General features: G+C 49.6%; 1 protein-coding gene across 2 annotated transcripts; it reads right to left on the reverse strand.

Annotated features, from left to right (window-relative positions):
* Nucleotides 1-331: 331 nt before the first annotated feature.
* LOC120370618 lies at nucleotides 332-17,638 on the reverse strand. Of its 2 annotated transcripts, none has more exons than XM_039485646.1 (5): nucleotides 17,502-17,638; nucleotides 10,088-10,136; nucleotides 9,803-9,857; nucleotides 4,073-4,183; nucleotides 332-2,456 (listed from the first exon to the last, which is right to left on the reverse strand). In XM_039485646.1, the coding sequence occupies exons 1-5, from the start codon at nucleotides 17,580-17,582 to the stop codon at nucleotides 512-514; spliced, it is 2,241 nt and encodes a 746-aa protein (XP_039341580.1). In that variant the 5' UTR covers nucleotides 17,583-17,638; the 3' UTR covers nucleotides 332-511. The 2 variants fall into 2 exon arrangements, with proteins under 2 accessions (XP_039341580.1, XP_039341579.1); XM_039485645.1 differs by lacking the exon at nucleotides 17,502-17,638 and adding an exon at nucleotides 13,412-13,801.
* Between the last annotated feature and the right edge of the window lie 1,235 nt (nucleotides 17,639-18,873).

Below are 18,873 nucleotides of genomic sequence, written 5' to 3' on the forward strand. Positions count from 1 at the left end.
TAAAAGAGCCTCTTCTGCCTTGGTGCTGGGACTTATGGGGTGATGGTACTGCACTCTGATTGCAGAGGGCACTGGGAGGAGTTCTTAGAGGGGTCACAGGACCCGCTCCTGGGGGGTCACCCCGCCCTGGAACACCCCCGATTGGTCAAACCTGCTCTCAGGGCTGTCCTATGCAGCCAAAACCCATCGCGATTGGTAGAGGGCAGTGGGAGGAGTTCTTAGAGGGGTCACACGAACCACTTCTGGATGGGTCACCCCGGCCCGGAACACCCCCTGATTGGTCAAATCTCCTCTCGGGGCGGGCCTACGGGGACAAAACCCATCCTGATTGGTAGAGGGCAGTGGGAGGAGTTCTTAGAGGGGTCACATGACACACTTTGCTTCCGGTCATGTGTCCGCCATGGGTGGGACTTCCAGTGACAGGTGGTTGGGGCTTAAGGGGTCAAGGAGCGGGTTTTGAGGGGTCAAGGGGAGGGGTTAGTGTTTTATTGACGGTAGGGCCCTTATACTACTACCAGACACCCTTGGAGGCCCTTGCCTTCCCAAGGGGTGGCTTTGTAAATTTAGCATCAGGTGTTCTTGAACGAGAGTCCTTGGACATTTGGGACTTCACTTTGTTTTGAAGCTTAGTGCAGGTTTTCTTGAGGCACATTAACATCCATTTGAGAATTGGAACTTTGCTCCTTGAAGGGGATGATGTCCTAGCTCTAGAAGCCTTTGGTGACTTTGGGGGAGAACCGTCAGGACTCTCAGTTGTTTTCTCCCCAACTTGCGAAAGCCCTGTTGTACTTGTAGCAATGGACACCATCTTTGGTGGCTTACTGGGAGCCGTTTTCCCCATTCCATCCTGCGTCTTTCTCCTGTCTGCTGGAAGGAGCCACACCACTGGCATCTTTTTGTTGTTGGATGATGCTGAGGAGTCTCCTGGAGTCCATCGCTGTGGAATTCCATGGGATCTTCCGGGCAAGTCAGCACCTGCAGAGCCAGCTGGTCTCTTCCGTCGAAGCTTACTGCACTTCTTGCAGACTCTAATTGGCAGCTGATCCCTGAAGAGCTTCGAATTCACAGTTCCATCGAGCCCATGTGGATCCATGATGTCTCGAAGACCATGCAGCTCAGCAGATGTCTCCTCCTGAGTTTTCTTACCCTTCATCTTTCCTGGATATGTCTTACGGCACTGCTGGCAGACTGAGACCTGGCCCGCCAAGGGACGGGATCTGCTCAACATTTCCATCAGGTGCTTCAGCTGCAGGTCGTGTGCAGCCTGCCCAGCAATGAGAGAGTCAAGGGTGGATCTTGTTAGCTGCTCAGAGCCTGGGGCCTCTGGGGCAACCTGGTGGCTTTGGGTCCTGGGATGATCTGCCCTGCCCTCACCTGCCTGTGCCCCTGGCCCCAGACAAGAGCCTTCTCCCAAGAGAACCTTCCTCTCCATGTGCAGCTCCAGCTTCTCTTCAGTCCCTTTGGTGCCGCTCACACTGGTAAGGGGCTTTCTCAACTCGCTCCTATAGAGGTGGAGTGTGGCTGTGAGCGTCTTCTCTGCTATTGCCGTCTCTCTCATGAGGGGAGCATCTCTGTGCGACTCTCTCACCATCTTTGGGAACGCCTCCATTTGGATCTCTGAGCATTTCTGAGCAATGTGATCCTGCAGCTTGACCACCACCGTGGGCACAAGCCTGGCCAGGATGGCATCAGCGGATGCCAGGATCCTGTGGGCCTTTTGAGGCAGGGGTCCAGAGGGGCAGACACATGGCTCCTGGATCGCCTGTGCACGCTGAGGGCTGGTGTTGGATCTGAGGGGCTCCGGGACCTTTGCTGGAAATCCACATTTGGGCCGATCTGTGTCTAATATCAATTGCTGCTTGGTGTCCCGCTCACCCAGCAATGGCTCCCCCGGGATGGGGGTTTGTGGAGCTGGAGGCAGAAGAGCTGTGTGGGGTTTCTGTGGGGTGAGGGGTAAGCCCTGCTCATGCTGGAGTCTCTTTGTGTGCACGTGACAGTCCAGTTCCTCCAGGACTTCACAGCTTAGGAAAGGGACCCTGCTCATGTTGAACTTCACCCTGGGGTCTCTGTCCGGTGGGCGCAGAGCAGGGACGTTAGGGATCATCTTGGCCAGCGACTCTATGTATGGGGTAGGAGCCCCCAGTTGACTCTGCAGATGCTTCTGGCGGATGTTGAAGTCTAAGCCACGGACTGACGTCTGGTCCAGACCCATGGTCTGCTCTCCCCGGTCTCGTCTGCTGTGGGCAGGAGGCCTGGTGAGAGGCTGGGCTTGGATGGGATGAGCGGATCCTTCCCAGCCCCCGACAGGCATGATCTCCCCCGTGTGGCAGAGGGGCTCTGACTGAATCATGGCAGCTTCTCTCAGGGAAAAGGAGCTGAGACTCCGGAGGGCAGAGGTGGTGGATTCCCTAGAGCAGTAGGAGAACTGGCTCATGGCAGATGTCGACACACTCGGCCTGTGGGAAAGAGCAGACAGGGACAGATGGGACATGGCTCTCCTGAGCAAAGGCAGGGCTTGGGCACAGCCTTCCAACAGTAGTGCAGTGGGGCAGTGCCTAGGCATGTATTGCACACCACACCCTGACACAAGGACATCAGCTGGGTAACGAAGGACTGAGAGGGGGAGCTGGCACTCATTTTATCTAGAACGATAACCCCTTCGTCACATGCACATGTGCAGCACCTAGCACAATGGGGCCTTCAGCATGATCCGGGATCTACTGCTATTTTAATAGAAAGATTAGCGAACAACAATTGGTTTGGGGGAGGAAGATGTGAGCATGTGGGTGTAACCCTTGCCAGAGGATGTTGTGAAGGCCAAGACTATAAACTATAAAAGGAATTAGATAAATTCATCAATGGCTATTAGCTAAGGTGGGCAGGGATGGTGTCCCTAGTCTCTGTTTGTCTGAAGCTGAGAATGGGCGACAGGGGATGGATCATTTGATGATTCCCTGTTCTGGCCATTCCCTCTGCTGCACTGGCATTGGCCAGTTTTGGAAGACAGGATACTGGGCTAGATGAACCTTCGTCTGACCCCAGTCTGGCTGTTCTTATGTTCTTACATTCTAACTCACTGGAAAACTGTCCTGTTCTAATGGCTGATACCCTAGAGACTAACAACTCACTATTGCTCCCAGTTAATGGAGTTTCTCCGGTGGTGGAGGTCTGTGCTATGGTCCTGAAAGTCCTGGCTGATGACTCGTGTTTAGGGTGTATCACGTGGTGTCCCACTCACTGCTTGTCTGGTGCCTACTCTGGGGATGGGATTAGCTCTCGGTGTCAATGCCCCTTCCAATTGACGCATGTGGTCACTGTCACTCCCACAATGACCCAGACAGTTTTCCTGTTCACTGCCCCGCCGGTCCATGCCATGCCCTCGGGGGCTGGTAGGGAAACCTGGGCCCACACTTCACACTGGGGTCCAGGCCAGGGACCCTCAACCCAGCAGTTCTGGGCTTTCCTCTCCCAGCCTGGACTGCTTCCTACTACTCCTGGTTCCCCTCCTTGCTCTGGGTGCACCAGCTCCAAACACTCCCCCCTCTTCCCAGGGAGGGGCTGCCCTTTCCCAGCCGCAGCCCCTGTCTCTTGTCATCTTCCCGGCTTTATAGGCCCCATCTGTTCCTGCCAGCTGAGCCTGCTTGGAATCAATTCCCTGCTCCCCGGCTCTTCCTGCAGGTGCACCCTGTGGAGTTAATGGGCCTGCCTGGCCACCTTAGCCCCTTCCAGTGCTATGTGGGGTGGACACCCCCTCACAGGGTGTCATTTGATTGCTTTTTCTTTCAAACACAGCACGGGAAGGTTCTTGACAGTTGCCTGCTGGCAGATATTGCCGTACAGAAGGATTTGATCCTACTCACAACCCCAACTTGTAGTCTCTGCATTTAATTTCTGATAATCCCTCACCTCACTTTCGCTGGTATCTCACCTTGGAAGCTAAAGCCTCTTAGTGACTTTTTCCCTGTTATTTTAGGATCCTGGAGTGTCTGGTTTTCCCTGCTCCCTCCTCTCTACATTCACTCTCCCCTCCCACCCAGCCCCCAGTCTGGTGCCCCCTGGTCAGTTGCCTTACGGTATCAGAACTTCATCCAGGTGTCTGGCCACATACTGTAGCCTCCTCTCAACCAGCCTGAGGCTGAGCAGGCGCTGAGCCAAGCCGAACTTCTCCAGGTGCACAGGGCAGCTGTGGAACAGAGAGAGCAGATAGCTGAGTGCAGGCCCTGCCCTCAGGCCCTCTTTTACCCAGAGAGGAGGCACCAAAAGGCTCCCTGTCCCATTCTCCACTGAGGCAGCCTCCTCCCCTGCAATACCCGGGCCTTGGATGTTCTGGTTTGGGGTTAGCTGGTGTTAAATCCTTGGGGCAGCCGGCGTAGGAAGCAATCCCTTGAAGCCAGAGAGCAGGCAGCTAACCAAAACCTCCATTTTATTTTACAGACACAGAGAGCTCACTCAGCCGGTCGAAACCGGTTGAGCTAAACCATAATAATCTAACTCAGTTGCCATAGCAACAAAAACCATGACAACCAAATACACAACATATTCCTCCCCCCCTAATAAGAACATCCCCTAAATAAAACACACACTAGACTAGAGAAGGAGGGTAGACTGCCTCCATTCCCGGCTAAACCCTGGGGATTATTTTGCCCCATAACCGTGGGTTCGCCCTAGCTAAAGATCCAGCCGATGAGGAGGCCTTCTGTCTCTAGGTGGATTACGGCGAACTTCTGGTGTTATTGCACCCGAAAGCACTAGGGGCTCAGGGTCCGCAGCACGAACAGGTGAGGAGGTGGTATCAGCTCGTGCTGGGCAAAGGGGTATCTCAGCCGCCGGCAGTAATGGAGGAGAACAGTCAGAAACAGGTGACTCGTGATTCGGTCCTCACCAGAAGAGGTGAAGTCAGACCCCTCACCTGCAGATGGGTCCTGAGGACTGGCATGACCTGGCAACAGCTGATCTACATGTCGCCGCCAGGTAAGATTCTCTGCAGTCCGGACTGTAGGAAACAGGTCCTGTTTGAGTGATGACTGTGGCGGAACCCATTTAGCTCTGGAAGTATAATTCCGAGCCAAAACTGGCTGTCCTGGGCTAAAGGTTCGGTCTTTTGCTCTGGGTGCCCGTCTGATGACTTGATATTGCTGCTGATGTTGCACAATTTGTCGGGGTTCAGAAGGTTTCAGCAGATCAAAGCAAGTGCGCAGCTGTCGTCCCATCATTAGAAAGGCCGGAGATGCGTGGGTCGTAGCATGAGGTGTGTTTCTGTAGGAAAGTAAAAAGGTATCCAGACGCTTTTGAATGGAGTGTTGTCCCCTTGCTGATTTCAAAGCGTTTTTCATTGTCTGCACAAATCTTTCAGCTAATCCGTTGGTGGACGGATGATATGGTGCTGACGTGATGTGGTGTATCCCATTTGCCTTCATAAAATTTTGAAACTCCTGAGAAACGAACTGCGGTCCGTTGTCGCTCACAAGTTGTTCTGGCAGACCAAAACGACTAAAGAGTCCTCGTAGTTTTTGGATAGTACTCTCTGCCGAAGTGGACTGCATTATAGAGACTTCTGGCCATTTAGAATGGGCATCTATTGCCACCAAGAACATGCTTCCTTCAAGGGGACCAGCAAAGTCAACGTGAATACGTTGCCACGGGTTTTCAGGCCAGTCCCATGGGTGTAGGGGTGCCCACTGGGGTGCATTCCTCAAACCCTGACAAGACATACAAGCTTTTGCCTTCTCTTCAATAGCGCTGTCCAGTCCAGGCCACCAAAAATAGCTTCGTGCAATTTCCTTCATGCGCACTATTCCACAGTGACCGGAATGTAACTGTTCTAACATCTGTGATCTCAGTGGTGGTGGAATAATGACACGTCTCCCCCACAACAAACAACCAGATTGGACCGATAACTCCGTCCGCTTGGACATGTAGGGAACAAGGTCGGATGAGACCGGAGAGGTTTGTCGAGATTTTCCATGCATCACCAGGTCCATAACGTGGGACAATACTGGGTCAACGCGAGTTGCCTTCTTTATCTGAGTAGCAGTGATGGGTGTATTCTCTACCTGTTCAAAGTAGAAGATTTCCTTTTGGGCACTATCTCGGTGTTTGACCGGCAAAGGCAACCTTGAGAGGCCATCTGCATTGCCATGCAGAGTGGATTTCCGATATTTGATTTCATATGTGTGTGCTGAAAGTAACAATGCCCAACGTTGCATACGACTAGCAGCTAATGGGGGAATGCCTGTGTAGGGTCCAAAAATTGATGTCAGAGGTCGATGGTCTGTGAGAAGAGTAAATTTTCGCCCAAACAGGTACTGATGAAACTTCCGAATTCCAAAAACAATTCTTAATGCCTCACGTTCGATTTGGGCGTAGTTAGTTTCTGCTTTGCTTAGAGTGCGTGAAGCAAAAGCAATAGGTCTCTCTTCTCCTGAAGGCATAATATGTGACACGACTGCTCCCACTCCATAAGGGGAGGCATCGCAGGCCAATTGCAGTGGTAAGGATGGATCAAAGTGCATTAGAACTTCAGAATTTAGCAGTGCATCCTTAGCTTTGTTAAACGCAACATCACAGGCTTCAGTCCACTTCCAGGCCTTGTTCTGCCCAAGGAGCTCATGAAGTGGTTTTAGCAGTGTGGCTAACTGTGAGATGAACTTTCCATAATAGTTCAGGAGTCCTAGAAACGAGCGCAGCTGGCTTACATTTCGAGGTGGGGGAGCCTCCACAATAGCTTTAACTTTTGCAGGGGCCTTATGAAGACCTGCAGAATCAATGATGTGTCCCAAATATTCAACAGAGGGCTTGAAGAATTCACACTTGTCTTTGCGAACTCGTAGGCCATACTCTTCCAGTCTTTGTAGGGTAGCCTCTAAATTCTTTAAGTGATCCTCTTCATTTCTTCCAGTGACCAGGATATCATCCAGATAGCACTGAACTCCTGACAAGCCACACAAGATCTGGTCCATAGCCCTCTGGAACAGGGCGGGAGCAGATGTTATTCCGAAGGGTAGGCGACAGTATCGATAAAGCCCCTTATGAGTCACAATAGTCAACAGCTCTTGGGACTTTTCATCGACGTGCATCTGTAAATATGCTTGACTCAGATCAATCTTACTGAACTTTTATCCCCCAGCCAGGCCTGCGAAGAGGTCATCGATGCGGGGAAGCGGGTATTGCTCTGCACACAACACTGGGTTGACAGTGACTTTAAAATCACCGCAAATCCGGAGAGAGCCATCTTTCTTCACGATTGGAACGATAGGAGTGGCCCATGAGCTATGGGTAACTGGTATTAGGACTCCATTGGTGACCAGGCACTCCAGGTCTGCTTCAACTTTTGGCCTGATGGCATATGGCACAGTTCGGGCTTTCAGATATTTTGGTGGACTGTCAGGTTTAATGTTCAATGTCACAGTGATTCCCTTCATACTTCCCAAATCATCTCCAAAAACAGCAGCATGTTTCCTTAGAATAGGGTTAGACTGGTTTCTTCTTTAGTCATCCGGTGCACTTCTGCCCAGTTCAGTTGAATCTTCCCAAGCCAAGACCTACCCATTAAGGCTGGGTAGTCACCTCTCACCACAAACAGTGGCAATTTAGCTGCCTGTCCTTTGAGCTCCACCTTAACATCAATAGTGCCCAACATGGGCACAGCTTCACCTGTATACGTCTTCAGAACAGTTTTTGTTGCCTTAAGCGGAAGATGCTGTAGCTTTTCCTTATACACAGTCTCAGGAACCAGCGAGACAGCTGCACCGGTGTCTAGTTCCATGCGTATAGGTTTGCCCTCCAATAAAGGGGTTACCCAGTATTCATGTGAGCCCGCTGCCAAAGACAAAACATGCAGTGGCACTTCCTCTTGTGAGGAGGTGTCACCTTGATCATCCTGGGTCTGCTCTAGGGTATGCAAGGTTCCTCTTTTTGTCAGCCAGACCACAGGCCTCTTTTTCTTTTGTTTACAGGCATACTCAATGTGTCCCTTTTTGCCACAGTGTCGACACACCAGGTCCTTACACCAGCATTCTGATGCCTGGTGACCCAGCTTACCACAGCGGTAACATTCTTGACTCTGCACCGTTTTGTGGGTCAGTTCTTGTGACACTTTTTGCACCCTAGGGGATGCACCGATGTATTGTGCCTCCCTTGTAGCCAGTTCCATGGAGACAGCAATATCAACAGCCTTCTGTAATGTAAGCTGAGCCTCTGTCAGTAGGCGCTTCTGTATAGCTTCACTGCAGAGGCCACACACTAACCTGTCACGCAGGGCATCATTTAACATCTCTTTAAATTCACAGTGTTCTGCTAGCTTTTTTTAAATGGCTACAAATTGTACAACTGTTTCATCTTCCTTTTGGTCTCTTTTGTGGAACCTATATCTTTCAGCAATTACCAGTGGTTTTGGGGAGAAATGAGACCCCAGGATTTCCACAATGTCACTGTAAGATTTAGTCTCAGGCTTAACAGGGTGCAGTAAGCTGCGTAGCAGAGAGTAGGTTTTAGCCCCTACAACAGTTAAGAATATTGGCACCTTCTTCGCTTCTGTAATGTCATTTGCAATACCAAAAAGCTCAAAACGCTCAGTATACACATGCCACTGCTCTGTATTCTCATCAAAAGGCTCCAGGGGCCTGGTCAGAGTAGCCATGATTTTTAGTTTCACTTTCACAGTCAGTGCAAACAAGCAGCTTTTTTTGTTTGTTTGTTCTTTACCTTGACTTCTACTTCCTTCTGTTACTGGAGCAGCACCAGGATCCCATCCTCGTCGCCAGTGTTAAATCCTTGGGGCAGCCGGCGTAGGAAGCAATCACTTGAAGCCAGAGAGCAGGCAGCTAACCAAAACCTCCATTTTATTTTACAGACACAGAGAGCTCACTCAGCCGGTCGAAACCGGTTGAGCTAAACCATAATAATCTAACTCAGTTGCCATAGCAACAAAAACCATGACAACCAAATACACAACAGCTGGATTGTTAGGTGAGCCCTGTCTAGTGCTGAGGAGGTGAGAGTGTATCCTACTGGCAGCATGTGTGTCATGTCCCGCCCACAGAAGCTAATCAACATATAGGATAACAGCCTACTATAGCTGCCAACTAATACAGCTACCTCTTCAGCTCTAAGGGGTGTTTTATGCTGCAGAGCTGAAGGTCCAGGGTTGTTCAAATCCTGCTGGGGGACTGGAGAAGGGGCCGTTACACAAGTGCTGCTGGATCCCTTTCACCCTACTCACTTTACCAGAAAGGCCAGCCTTCCTCCCGATCTGTCCACCTCACCTCCCTGGGGTGCATGGGGCTGCTCCCAGAAAACATTTTCTCCCCTTCTTGGGAGGGGAGGAGGGTCCAGTCCAGTCGACACAATCTACCCCTCCACCACCACCGTCCCAGGTTAAATGAACTGTATAATGCTCGAGGAAGGGAATGACCCACGGTAATAATTGGAGATAGACCAGTCTCCTAGAACTGGAAGGGACCTTGAAAGGTCATCAAGTCCAGCCCCCTGCCTTCACTAGCAGGACCAATTTTTTGCCCCAGATCCCTAAGTGGCCTCCTCAAGGATTGAGCTCACAACCCTGGGTTTAACAGGCCAATGCTCAAACCACTGACCTATCCCTCCCCGGTATGATGTATGGGGGTGGATTAGAGATGGCAACTTCTGCTGGGTGGGAATGAATTGCATGAGTCTAAAGGAGAAGAGTTCCTTGCGTGGTACATAGGTCGGGGCAGGGGAGGGATTACTCGGGTGGGGATGAATTGCATGACGCTAAAGGAGAGGACTGACCCACTGCAGATTTATGGAGGGGGGCATTGCTTACCATGTCTCTAGGGATGCACCAGCCTCCTCCAGCTCTTCCTCACAGCACCCAAAAGCTGCCAGAAGTGAGACATAAAGGAGACATTGAGCTGCTTGGGAACCCTCTGCTTCCTAGCAGCCTATTGCCCCAGATATCAGAGGCAGCCTGTGAACGGAGCCCCAGCCAGTGCCTCTGCACGACTCTGGGCATGACTGTGCCTTCGCAGGTGGGGGAATAGACCCTATTTCTCTGCTTTGCATGAGGCCTGAGTCTGCCACCACAGCTGTGGGGTCAGGGGCTGCTTACCTTTTGGTTTCTGCTTTTTCTTTGTGTGTCTCCTCTTCCTCCGAAGAGCCTGCAACACACAGAGAAAGCAGCAGGGTTAGAAGAGAACTCCTCAATAAACCTGAGAGAACAATGAGCCAGAGGTGATTGCCATGTGGGGCCAGGGGGAAGTTATTCTTTGTGGAAGAGTATTGCACTATGAGGCCTCATGGGTAGGCATTGTGCTTTCCTGTGATGCAGACAATGTAGGGCACACAGCACAACCCATAACAGGGGTCACTGGAACAATCCAGGGGTTGGAGAAATAGGGATTGCTGGTACCCGGAGCCTGCAGAGTTTATAAGCATTGAAGGAGAGAGCCTGCAAAGTTCTCTCTCCTGCAGAGATGACAAAACTCTGCAGGTTTAGGACTGCAGGGTATGCAACTAACCCCAGATACCATACACGGAATTCAGACCTTGGGGGAGAAATCCGACCTCTGGACAACAGTGTTTCCTAGATACATATTTAGGGAATGCATGCTATCGGGGTTTTATCTGCATGCATTTGGGATGTCCATGCTACTTCTGAGTGGTGAAGCCATGAATGGGTTATGCAAATGCACCCAAACAAGTGCTGATATAACCCCAATATCATCCTTAAACGGCAGCTCTTTTACACCAAAAAACAACAACAGTTTGGCATGAGTTCAGCCCACTTGCCTGGGAGCTGCAAAGTTTCTTGAAGGTAAACCGCACTGCTTGCAGCTTAACTAGCCAGGTATTCCTTTCACAGGCTAGATCTTTCTCACCTGGGCTCAGCCCCTGTCCCCCTCCCCCACAGTTTAGTTCCTTTATTTCTCCAGGTGTTTTCAGCAGTCTTCCTTTTGGGGGCAGGGAGGTGGTGGAGAAGAGCCTAGATTAACTCCCTTCCAAGCCTTAAATAGGATTTGGCTATGACAGGAATCCTTTGTCTCCCAGTTTGACCCCTCACTCCCTCCTAGTGGAAAAATACCACCAGTCCCAAATGATGTCCATCTGAGGGAACTGAGATTGTTTAGTCCGCAGAAGAGAAGAATGGAGGGTGGGATTTGATAGCCGCTTTCAACTACCTGAAAGGGGGTTCCAAAGAGGATGGATTTAGACAGTTCTCAGTGGTGGCAGATGACAGAACAAGGAGCAATGGTCTCAAGTTGCAGCGGGGGAGGTTTAGGTTGGATATTAGGAAAAAACTTTTTCACTAGGAGGGTGGTGAAGCACTGGAATGGGTTACCTAGGGAGGTGGTGGAATCTCCTTCCTTAGAGGTTTTTAAGGGCAGGCTTGACAAAGCCCTGGCTGGGATGATTTAGTTGGGAATTGGTCCTGCTCTGAGCAGGAGGTTGGACTAGATACCTCCTGAGGTCCCTTCCAACCCTGGCCTTCTATGATTCTATGAGGTGACATGATCACATGACGCTGCAGTGTCAAAGCAGCATCCCAGGAAACTTCTCAGGAAGGAGGAAGATTAGTATCTTCCAAGTCCTATTGTCCTTCCTAATGGCCCATCCAGGCTGATTGCCCACTGTTTGGGGGCATTCCCCCGGTGCAAGCACTTTTGTAATTGATACAGAGCCCATATTCCTAACTTCAGATACAGAAATGATACATCTATACAGATAGGATAATCCCATTCAGTAAATCAGAACCTTTCCAATGATATCTCACATAACCCATCTTGCATAAAACATACCTTACTTATGCCATATTCATAGAACAATATTTCTATGAAGAATATGGGGCATAATGTCACAGGGGTGAAGAAGCATGTGGACAAGGGCGATCCAGTGGATATAGTGTACCTGAACTTTCAGAAAGCCTTTAACAAGTTCCCTCATCAAAGGTTCTTAAGCAAAGTAAGTTGTCATGGGATAAGAGGGAAGGTCTTCACATGGACCAGTAACTGGTTTAAAGATAGGAAACCAAAGGTAGGAATAAATGGTGAGTTTATGAAGAGAGATAAATAGCAAGGTCCCCCAAGGATCTGTACTGGGACCAGAGTTGTTCAACATATGCATAAACGATCTAGAAAAGGGGGGAAACAGTGAAGTGGCCAGATTTGCAGATGATACAAAACTAAAGATCGTGAAATCCAGATCTGAATAGGCCCTCCTTGTTCCCAGATGTATAACTCTGTGTTGGGCTGTGTGAAAATGCATTTTGTTTGAATGGGCCCCATTTGCCAAACCAACTGTCCGGAACTCTCTGTATGACTGCCCTGTCCTCATCGTTATTTACCATTCTGCCAATCTTTGTGTCATCAGTACATTTTTATAAGCAGCAATTTTGTATTTACTTCCAAGTCATTGAAAAAATGTTGAATAGCCTCAGACCTAGTACTGATCCCCGCAGAGCCCCATTAGAAAAACCCTCATTCGAGGAGCCCTTTGACAATTACTTTTTAAGATCTGTCAGTTAGCCATTAGCCTGTTCTCAATCCCTTTAACCTGTGCTCCATTGATATTGTATAGTGCTGATTTTTAATCCAAATGTCCTGCGGTACTTGTATGCATAAACAGGGGAATCTCAAGTTGGAGGAGAGAGGTTCTTTTACCTCTGTATTTGGCACTGGTGCAACCACTGCTGGAATCCTGTGTCCAGTTCTGGTGTCTAACATTCAGGAAGGATGTTGCTAAATTGCAGCGGGTTCAGAGAAGAGCCATAAGAATGATTAAAGGATTAGAAAACATGCCTTGTAGTGATAGACTTTAGGAGCTCAGTCAATGTCGCTTAAAGAGGTTAAGGGTGGTTTGAGGAAAAGTCTATAAATACCTACCTGGGGAAGAAACAATTACAAATGGGCTCTTCAATCTAGCAGAGAAAGGTCTAACATGTCCAATGGCTGGAAGTTGAAACTAGACAAATTCAGACTGGAAAGAAGGCGTCCATTTTTAACAGTGAGAGGAATTAACCATTGGAACAATTGACCAAGGTCATGGTGGATTGATTCTCCATCACTGGCAATTTTTAAAATCAAGATTGGACATTTTAATAAAAGGTATGCAGGAGGCATTATTGTGTGGAAGTTCTTTGGCCTGCGTTAGACAGGAGGGTCAGACTAGAAGATCCCAATGGGCCAATCTTGCCTTGGAATCTATGAAAAACAACACCTTACACAAGTCTAAGTTTGTCACATCTATGTTTGACATGGCCCATTTTCCATAAAACATTGTTAACCTGCTTTAAATATATTCCCGTCCTTTCATTCTTTATCGATTGATTCCCATATCAGTTTGATCTGAGCCTGCTGATTGAAAAATACTTATGTTTGGTTTCTGCATTCAGCTGGCATCAATCCAGCTTTTCTATCTCTCTAGGAGTCTCACTTACCTCAGATCTGGCGAGCCTCAGCACAGCATAAAAGACTACAAAGAGCAGACCGAGGAGGAGTGAACTCATTTCCCCGGGCTCAGGCACTAAGACACTCTCAACACAGGCACTCTCAAAGCAGCAACAAGTACCCAGGCTACACCTGAGGGCAGGTTGCTGCTCTGGCATCAGGCAGGCGCTGATGTCATCTCTAGGTCACAATGGGGCTGCCCTCCTGCAATCTCCCTCTAGTCTGTGAGGTGTCAATGCTGTACTTAGATCAGGAGACGGGATGGGGCAACCGCCCAAGTGGGCTGAGCTCAGAATAAGGCAGGAGAGAGGGCATCAGGTTTCCCAGGAAAACCCTGGGTCTTTTCCGAGCTCTATGACTCTCAAGCCATTAGGCAAGGGACATTTTTTCCCTACTTGTGGGAACTCCTAAAACCCTTGTGACTGAGGCAGAATCTCCCAGCCTGAAGTGAGAAGCAGCCCTGAAGTGATTCTCTAGTGCTACCAGTGCAGAAAAACGTTCATGGTATCGCCAGCCCAAGCATTCCAACACCATGAGCTGGGCCCCACCAAAATCATGAGATTGGCTTCAAAATAATGAGATCTTCAAAAAACATTCATCTGGGGACCTCTTCATTTGCCTTCTGGTATCTGAGCCGCTAGGGTGCACTCAATTCATGTTCTCCAGCTTCTCTTTGCAACCACGAGGGCTTAAAATTGGCTAACAAATAAAATAAAATAAAATAAAATAAAATAAAATAAAATAAAGAGCAGAGATTCTCAGATAAATCACTTGACTCCAGCAGTGGGCGCTTTAAGAAAAGCACCCTATATCATAAGATAATAAAGAGCCCTACCTCTTATCTAACATGTTCAATCAGTAGATCTCAAAGCACGTTACAAAGGCGGTCTGTAGCATTAGCCCCCTTTTCGAGATGGGAAATTGAGGCACAGAGAAGAGCAGTGACTTGCCTAAGGCCACCCAGGAAGACAATAGCAGAGCCAGGACTAGCACTTAAGTCTCCTGAGTTCCATCTAGTTCTCTATCCACTAGGCCACAGTGCATTTGAAGTAAGGGGTCATAGTCAATACATTCCTGTAACGGTTATTTTGGGCTCTTCCAATACCATTGTTATTGAAGTTACACATTTTGACCTGTGGTCTGTGCTGGTACAGGGGCATCCTTGTTAAAATGAGTTTCTCACAGCAGGTTGCATCTGAGTTCTTGTTAGGCCTGAACACAAGTTAACTGGACCATGTCTCCGATGTCCCCATTGGAAAGATTAAAAGCCATTGAAGGCACTGACATACTGGGATTTTCAGAAAGCCTTTGACAAGGTCCCTCAGCAAAGGCTCTTAAGCAAAGTAAGCTGTCATGGGATAAGAGGAAGGGTCCTCTCATGGATCAGTAACTGGCAGAACCATAGGAAACAAAGCGTAGGAATACTGCATGCAGATGTGATCTCCCCATCTCAAAAAAGATACTTGGAATTGGAAAAGGTTCAGAAAAGGGCAACAAAAATGATTAGGGGTGTGGAACAGCTTGCATAGGAGGAGAGATTAATAAGACTGGGACTTTTCATCTTAGAAAAGACAACTACAGGGGATATGATAGAGGACTAAAAAATCATGATTTGTGTGGAAAAAGTAAATAAGGAAGTGTTATTTACTCCTTCTCAGAACAGAAGAACTAGGGGTCACCACATGAAATGAATAGGCAGCAGGTCAAAAAGAAACAAAAGGAAGTATTTCTTCACACAATGCACAGTCAACTCCTTGCCAAAGAATGTTGGGAAGGCCAAGACTATAAGAGGATTCAAAAAAGAACTAGATAATTTCATGAAAGATAGGTCCATCAATGGCTATTAGCCAAGATGGGTAGGGATGCCCCTCCATGCTCTGAGGGTCTCTAGGTTCTGTTTACCAGAAATTGGAAATGGATGACAGGGGATGGATCACTTGATGATTCCCTGTTCTGGTCATTCCCTCTGAAACATCTGGCATTGGCCACTGTCGGAAGACCGGATACTGGGCTAGATGGACCTTTGGTCTGACCCAGTGTGGCCATTCTTATGTTACAGCTGTTCAGCCTCCTTGATACCTGTGATGTCATAATCCTGCTCAGTTCTCCAGTCTTCCATAGAGTCTGGATGGAAAGACAGGCTAGATGTCACCTAGTGAGCTGGGCCTGTAAGAGCAACCGGTGTTCAGGCAGAGAGGGGATCCTGGGAGAGCAGAGTAAGGGCTCCATAAAAGAGCCAGAGACAAGGGCCTGGCCTGAGTGTAACCCACCAAACTTTGATTACACCCGTACCCGTAATAATTCCATTGTATTGCAGGGACAGTGAGCAGGTTCAGTCTGGTCTGACAGCGGAACTCCCACCTGTGGAGACCACCACAAATATGCAAATTGGGACAGTTGGGGATGCCAGTAGCCTGAGTTGCTCCAATGTGGAGGAAAGACACCACAGTGTAGTAAAGCTGCTCAGACTAAACAAAAAAAAATCCTTCTGTTGATAAGACGACAATCTGTGGGTTAACTAAGACACCTCATAAATCGAAACATGCTCTTATCATTACAGCAATACAGCACATACCAGTCAAAGAAAAATAACAGTATCTAACATACAGATTTCTTCAGTACTGAAAGGTACACGGGCCACTAATCCTATGCATTGAAAGCATGCGCTGCTTATTTGGCATTTATGTCCTCACACCCTCCTGAGCTGACCAAGCAGCAAGCACTCTGTTCTTTGAATAGGCTGGGATCCTTCTCCTGGCAGTTATCTGCTTGCTGCAGGTAGCCAAAGCAGGCCTGCGAACATCAGCTCTCGGGGAAGAGATCTTCAGCGCCCTTCCAATATGGCAGTCTCTCTCTGGGGCTGGCTGAACTGGCGGAACTGGAGGTTCAAATCAAGTCTCTGGAGTACATCCACAGCAGGGATCGGTCTTCAGTGCTACGTTTAGATGGGGTTGAGGCATCAGCCTTTTATAATCTCTTGCCAAAAGATTAGGCACATTGTTCATTTTTACAGTTCTTGGTAATAGCAGCACATTAGATACAAAAATTACCATTAGCAATAACAACAAATTCATTGCAAGTGTCCATTTACAATCATTTTTGCTATGCCACACCTTTGGCTCAATACCATTGGGCTTTGAGCAGGGCTGGCTCCAGGAACCAGCCTACCAAGCACGTGCTTGGAGTGGCACCTTGGAGGGGGCGGCGATTGGGGTTTGTTTTTGTTGTTTTTGGTTTGGCCAGGCGGCGCTGGGGACTTGGGAGGTGCGATGCACGCTGGGGGCGGGACTTGGGCGATGCGACACTGGGGGGTGGGGACTTGGGCGGCGCGACGCGACGCTTGGGGGGGCGGGGACTTGGGCGACGCGACGCTCGGGGGTGGGGACTTGGGCGGCGCGACATGACGCTCGGAGGGGACGGGGACTTGGGCAGCATGACGCGACGCTTGGGGGGCGGGGACTGGGGCGGTGCGATGCGTTACTTGGGGCGGGACTTGGGCGCGCGACGCGACGCCGGGGTCGGGGACTTGGGTGGCGCGACGCAATGCTCGGGGAGGGGTCGGGCGGCGCTCTTTTTTTTTGCTTGGGGTGGCAGAAATGTTAGAGCCGGCCCTGGGCAAGATCCCCAACTGACCAAACCCAAAGATCTGTCCTGGATTCCCCCTTTCTCCCCACACCTCTTGCCTGCCCTCTCCCTGGCCGGCTGGGAGGCCAGGGACCCGGAAAGCTTGTGGCTTTGGGCGGGAGCTGGGAGGGTTTGTTCAGCTTCCCCCAGTGTAGGGAAATAACTGGCCAGAGCCGGCTCAGTGCCAGGGGTGCCAGGAACGCTGGGACCACGAGGGAGAGCCCTGGCATTTTGAGCACTAGCCGGTGGTCGGAGCAGTAAGGAACAACCAATGAATGGAGCCACGAGCTCTGTCTGTGGCCCTGTCTCTCTCTGTGGATGTGCCCCATCAGCGCAACAGGTCCTGGTCAGAACAGGGGGCCTCGGGCCCTCCCTTCCATGGGGCTGTGTCCAGGCAAGCTCTGCTGAGAGCGCAGGACGGCTTGGGGCTGGGGGAGTTGGGGAGAGTCCTCCTACCATCCTGCTTCTCCAGGAGAAGCTGTGCTGAGTCACCATGGCCACCCAGATGACCGGGACCAGAAGGACGCAGGTGTACATCACCCAGAAGCTGTCCCATCAGGCACAGAACCAGCTCTGCATGATCCCCACTCCCGCGTCAAACATGCTGGGAAGGACGGTCTAGACGCGCACTGGGGGTGGAGATGCTACACTCCCTGCTGCTGCTGTGGCTGGATCTCTCCTGAGGGGCTGTTTGTTCCAGTGACGCATCATAAAGGGCCAGGACCAGGCGGGTCCTGACATCACAAAAGGACTGCAGGCATCAGAGGTGGGCAAGACCCTGGCTCCCTGCAGTCCCTCCCCAGCACCCCATGAAGGTACTTAGTGACTGTGACTGAGTCACCCCGTAACCTTCTCTTCATTAAGCAAAAGAAATTGAGCTCCTGAGTCTCTCACTAGGTGGCAGGGTTTCTAACCTTTGAATCAGTCTTGAGGCTTTTTTCTGACTTCTCTTTCATTGATAACATCCTTCTGGAAGGGCATTCACCAGCATAAGCCCTTGGAGAATGGCATTAAATTGGAGTAACACCACAGTGAATCAGGCAGGCGCTGTGAGGCTCTGTATGGGACTGGTCCCCAGACCGGGTGTCTGTCTGTCAACATCCACCGGCCAATGTCAGAAGACGAGATACTGAGCTAGATGGACCTTTGTTCTGACCCAATATGGCCGTTCTTATGTGCCACCATCTTCCACCCTGGCACTGTTCAATTTAGAGACAGGGAGAGGAGAATTTTCAGAAGAAAATCTGATTAAGCAATTCTCTGCTCAGTATGACTAAGGATATCTCCATTTACTGTACACATTCACACAACATTGCCCATGCTTGCATTTTATCAGGAGATTGGCGACATTTGATGCAAAGCCTCAACTGCTGGAGTAACGTGATTATATGAGTCTCTCAGCTTCCATGACAACAATAAGTAAGTTTCTGGCATTCATGGTTGTGAAAGCAGGCCTGCGAACATCAGCTCTCGGGGAAGAGATCTTCAGCGCCCTTCCAATATGGCAGTCTCTCTCTGGGGCTGGCTGAACTGGCGGAACTGGAGGTTCAAATCAAGTCTCTGGAGTACATCCACAGCAGGGATCGGTCTTCAGTGCTATGTTTAGATGGAGTTGAGGCATCAGCCTTTTATAATCTCTTGCCAAAAGATTAGGCACATTGTTCATTTTTACAGTTCTTGGTAATAGCAGCACATTAGATACAAAAATTACCATTAGCAATAACAACAAATTCATTGCAAGTGTCCATTTACAATCATTTTTGCTATGCCACACCTTTGGCTCAATACCATTGGGCTTTGAGCAGGGCCGGCTCCAGGAACCAGCCTA

Source organism: Mauremys reevesii, linkage group 8 (assembly GCF_016161935.1).
Source record: "Mauremys reevesii isolate NIE-2019 linkage group 8, ASM1616193v1, whole genome shotgun sequence".
NCBI classification, from domain to species: domain Eukaryota; kingdom Metazoa; phylum Chordata; order Testudines; family Geoemydidae; genus Mauremys; species Mauremys reevesii.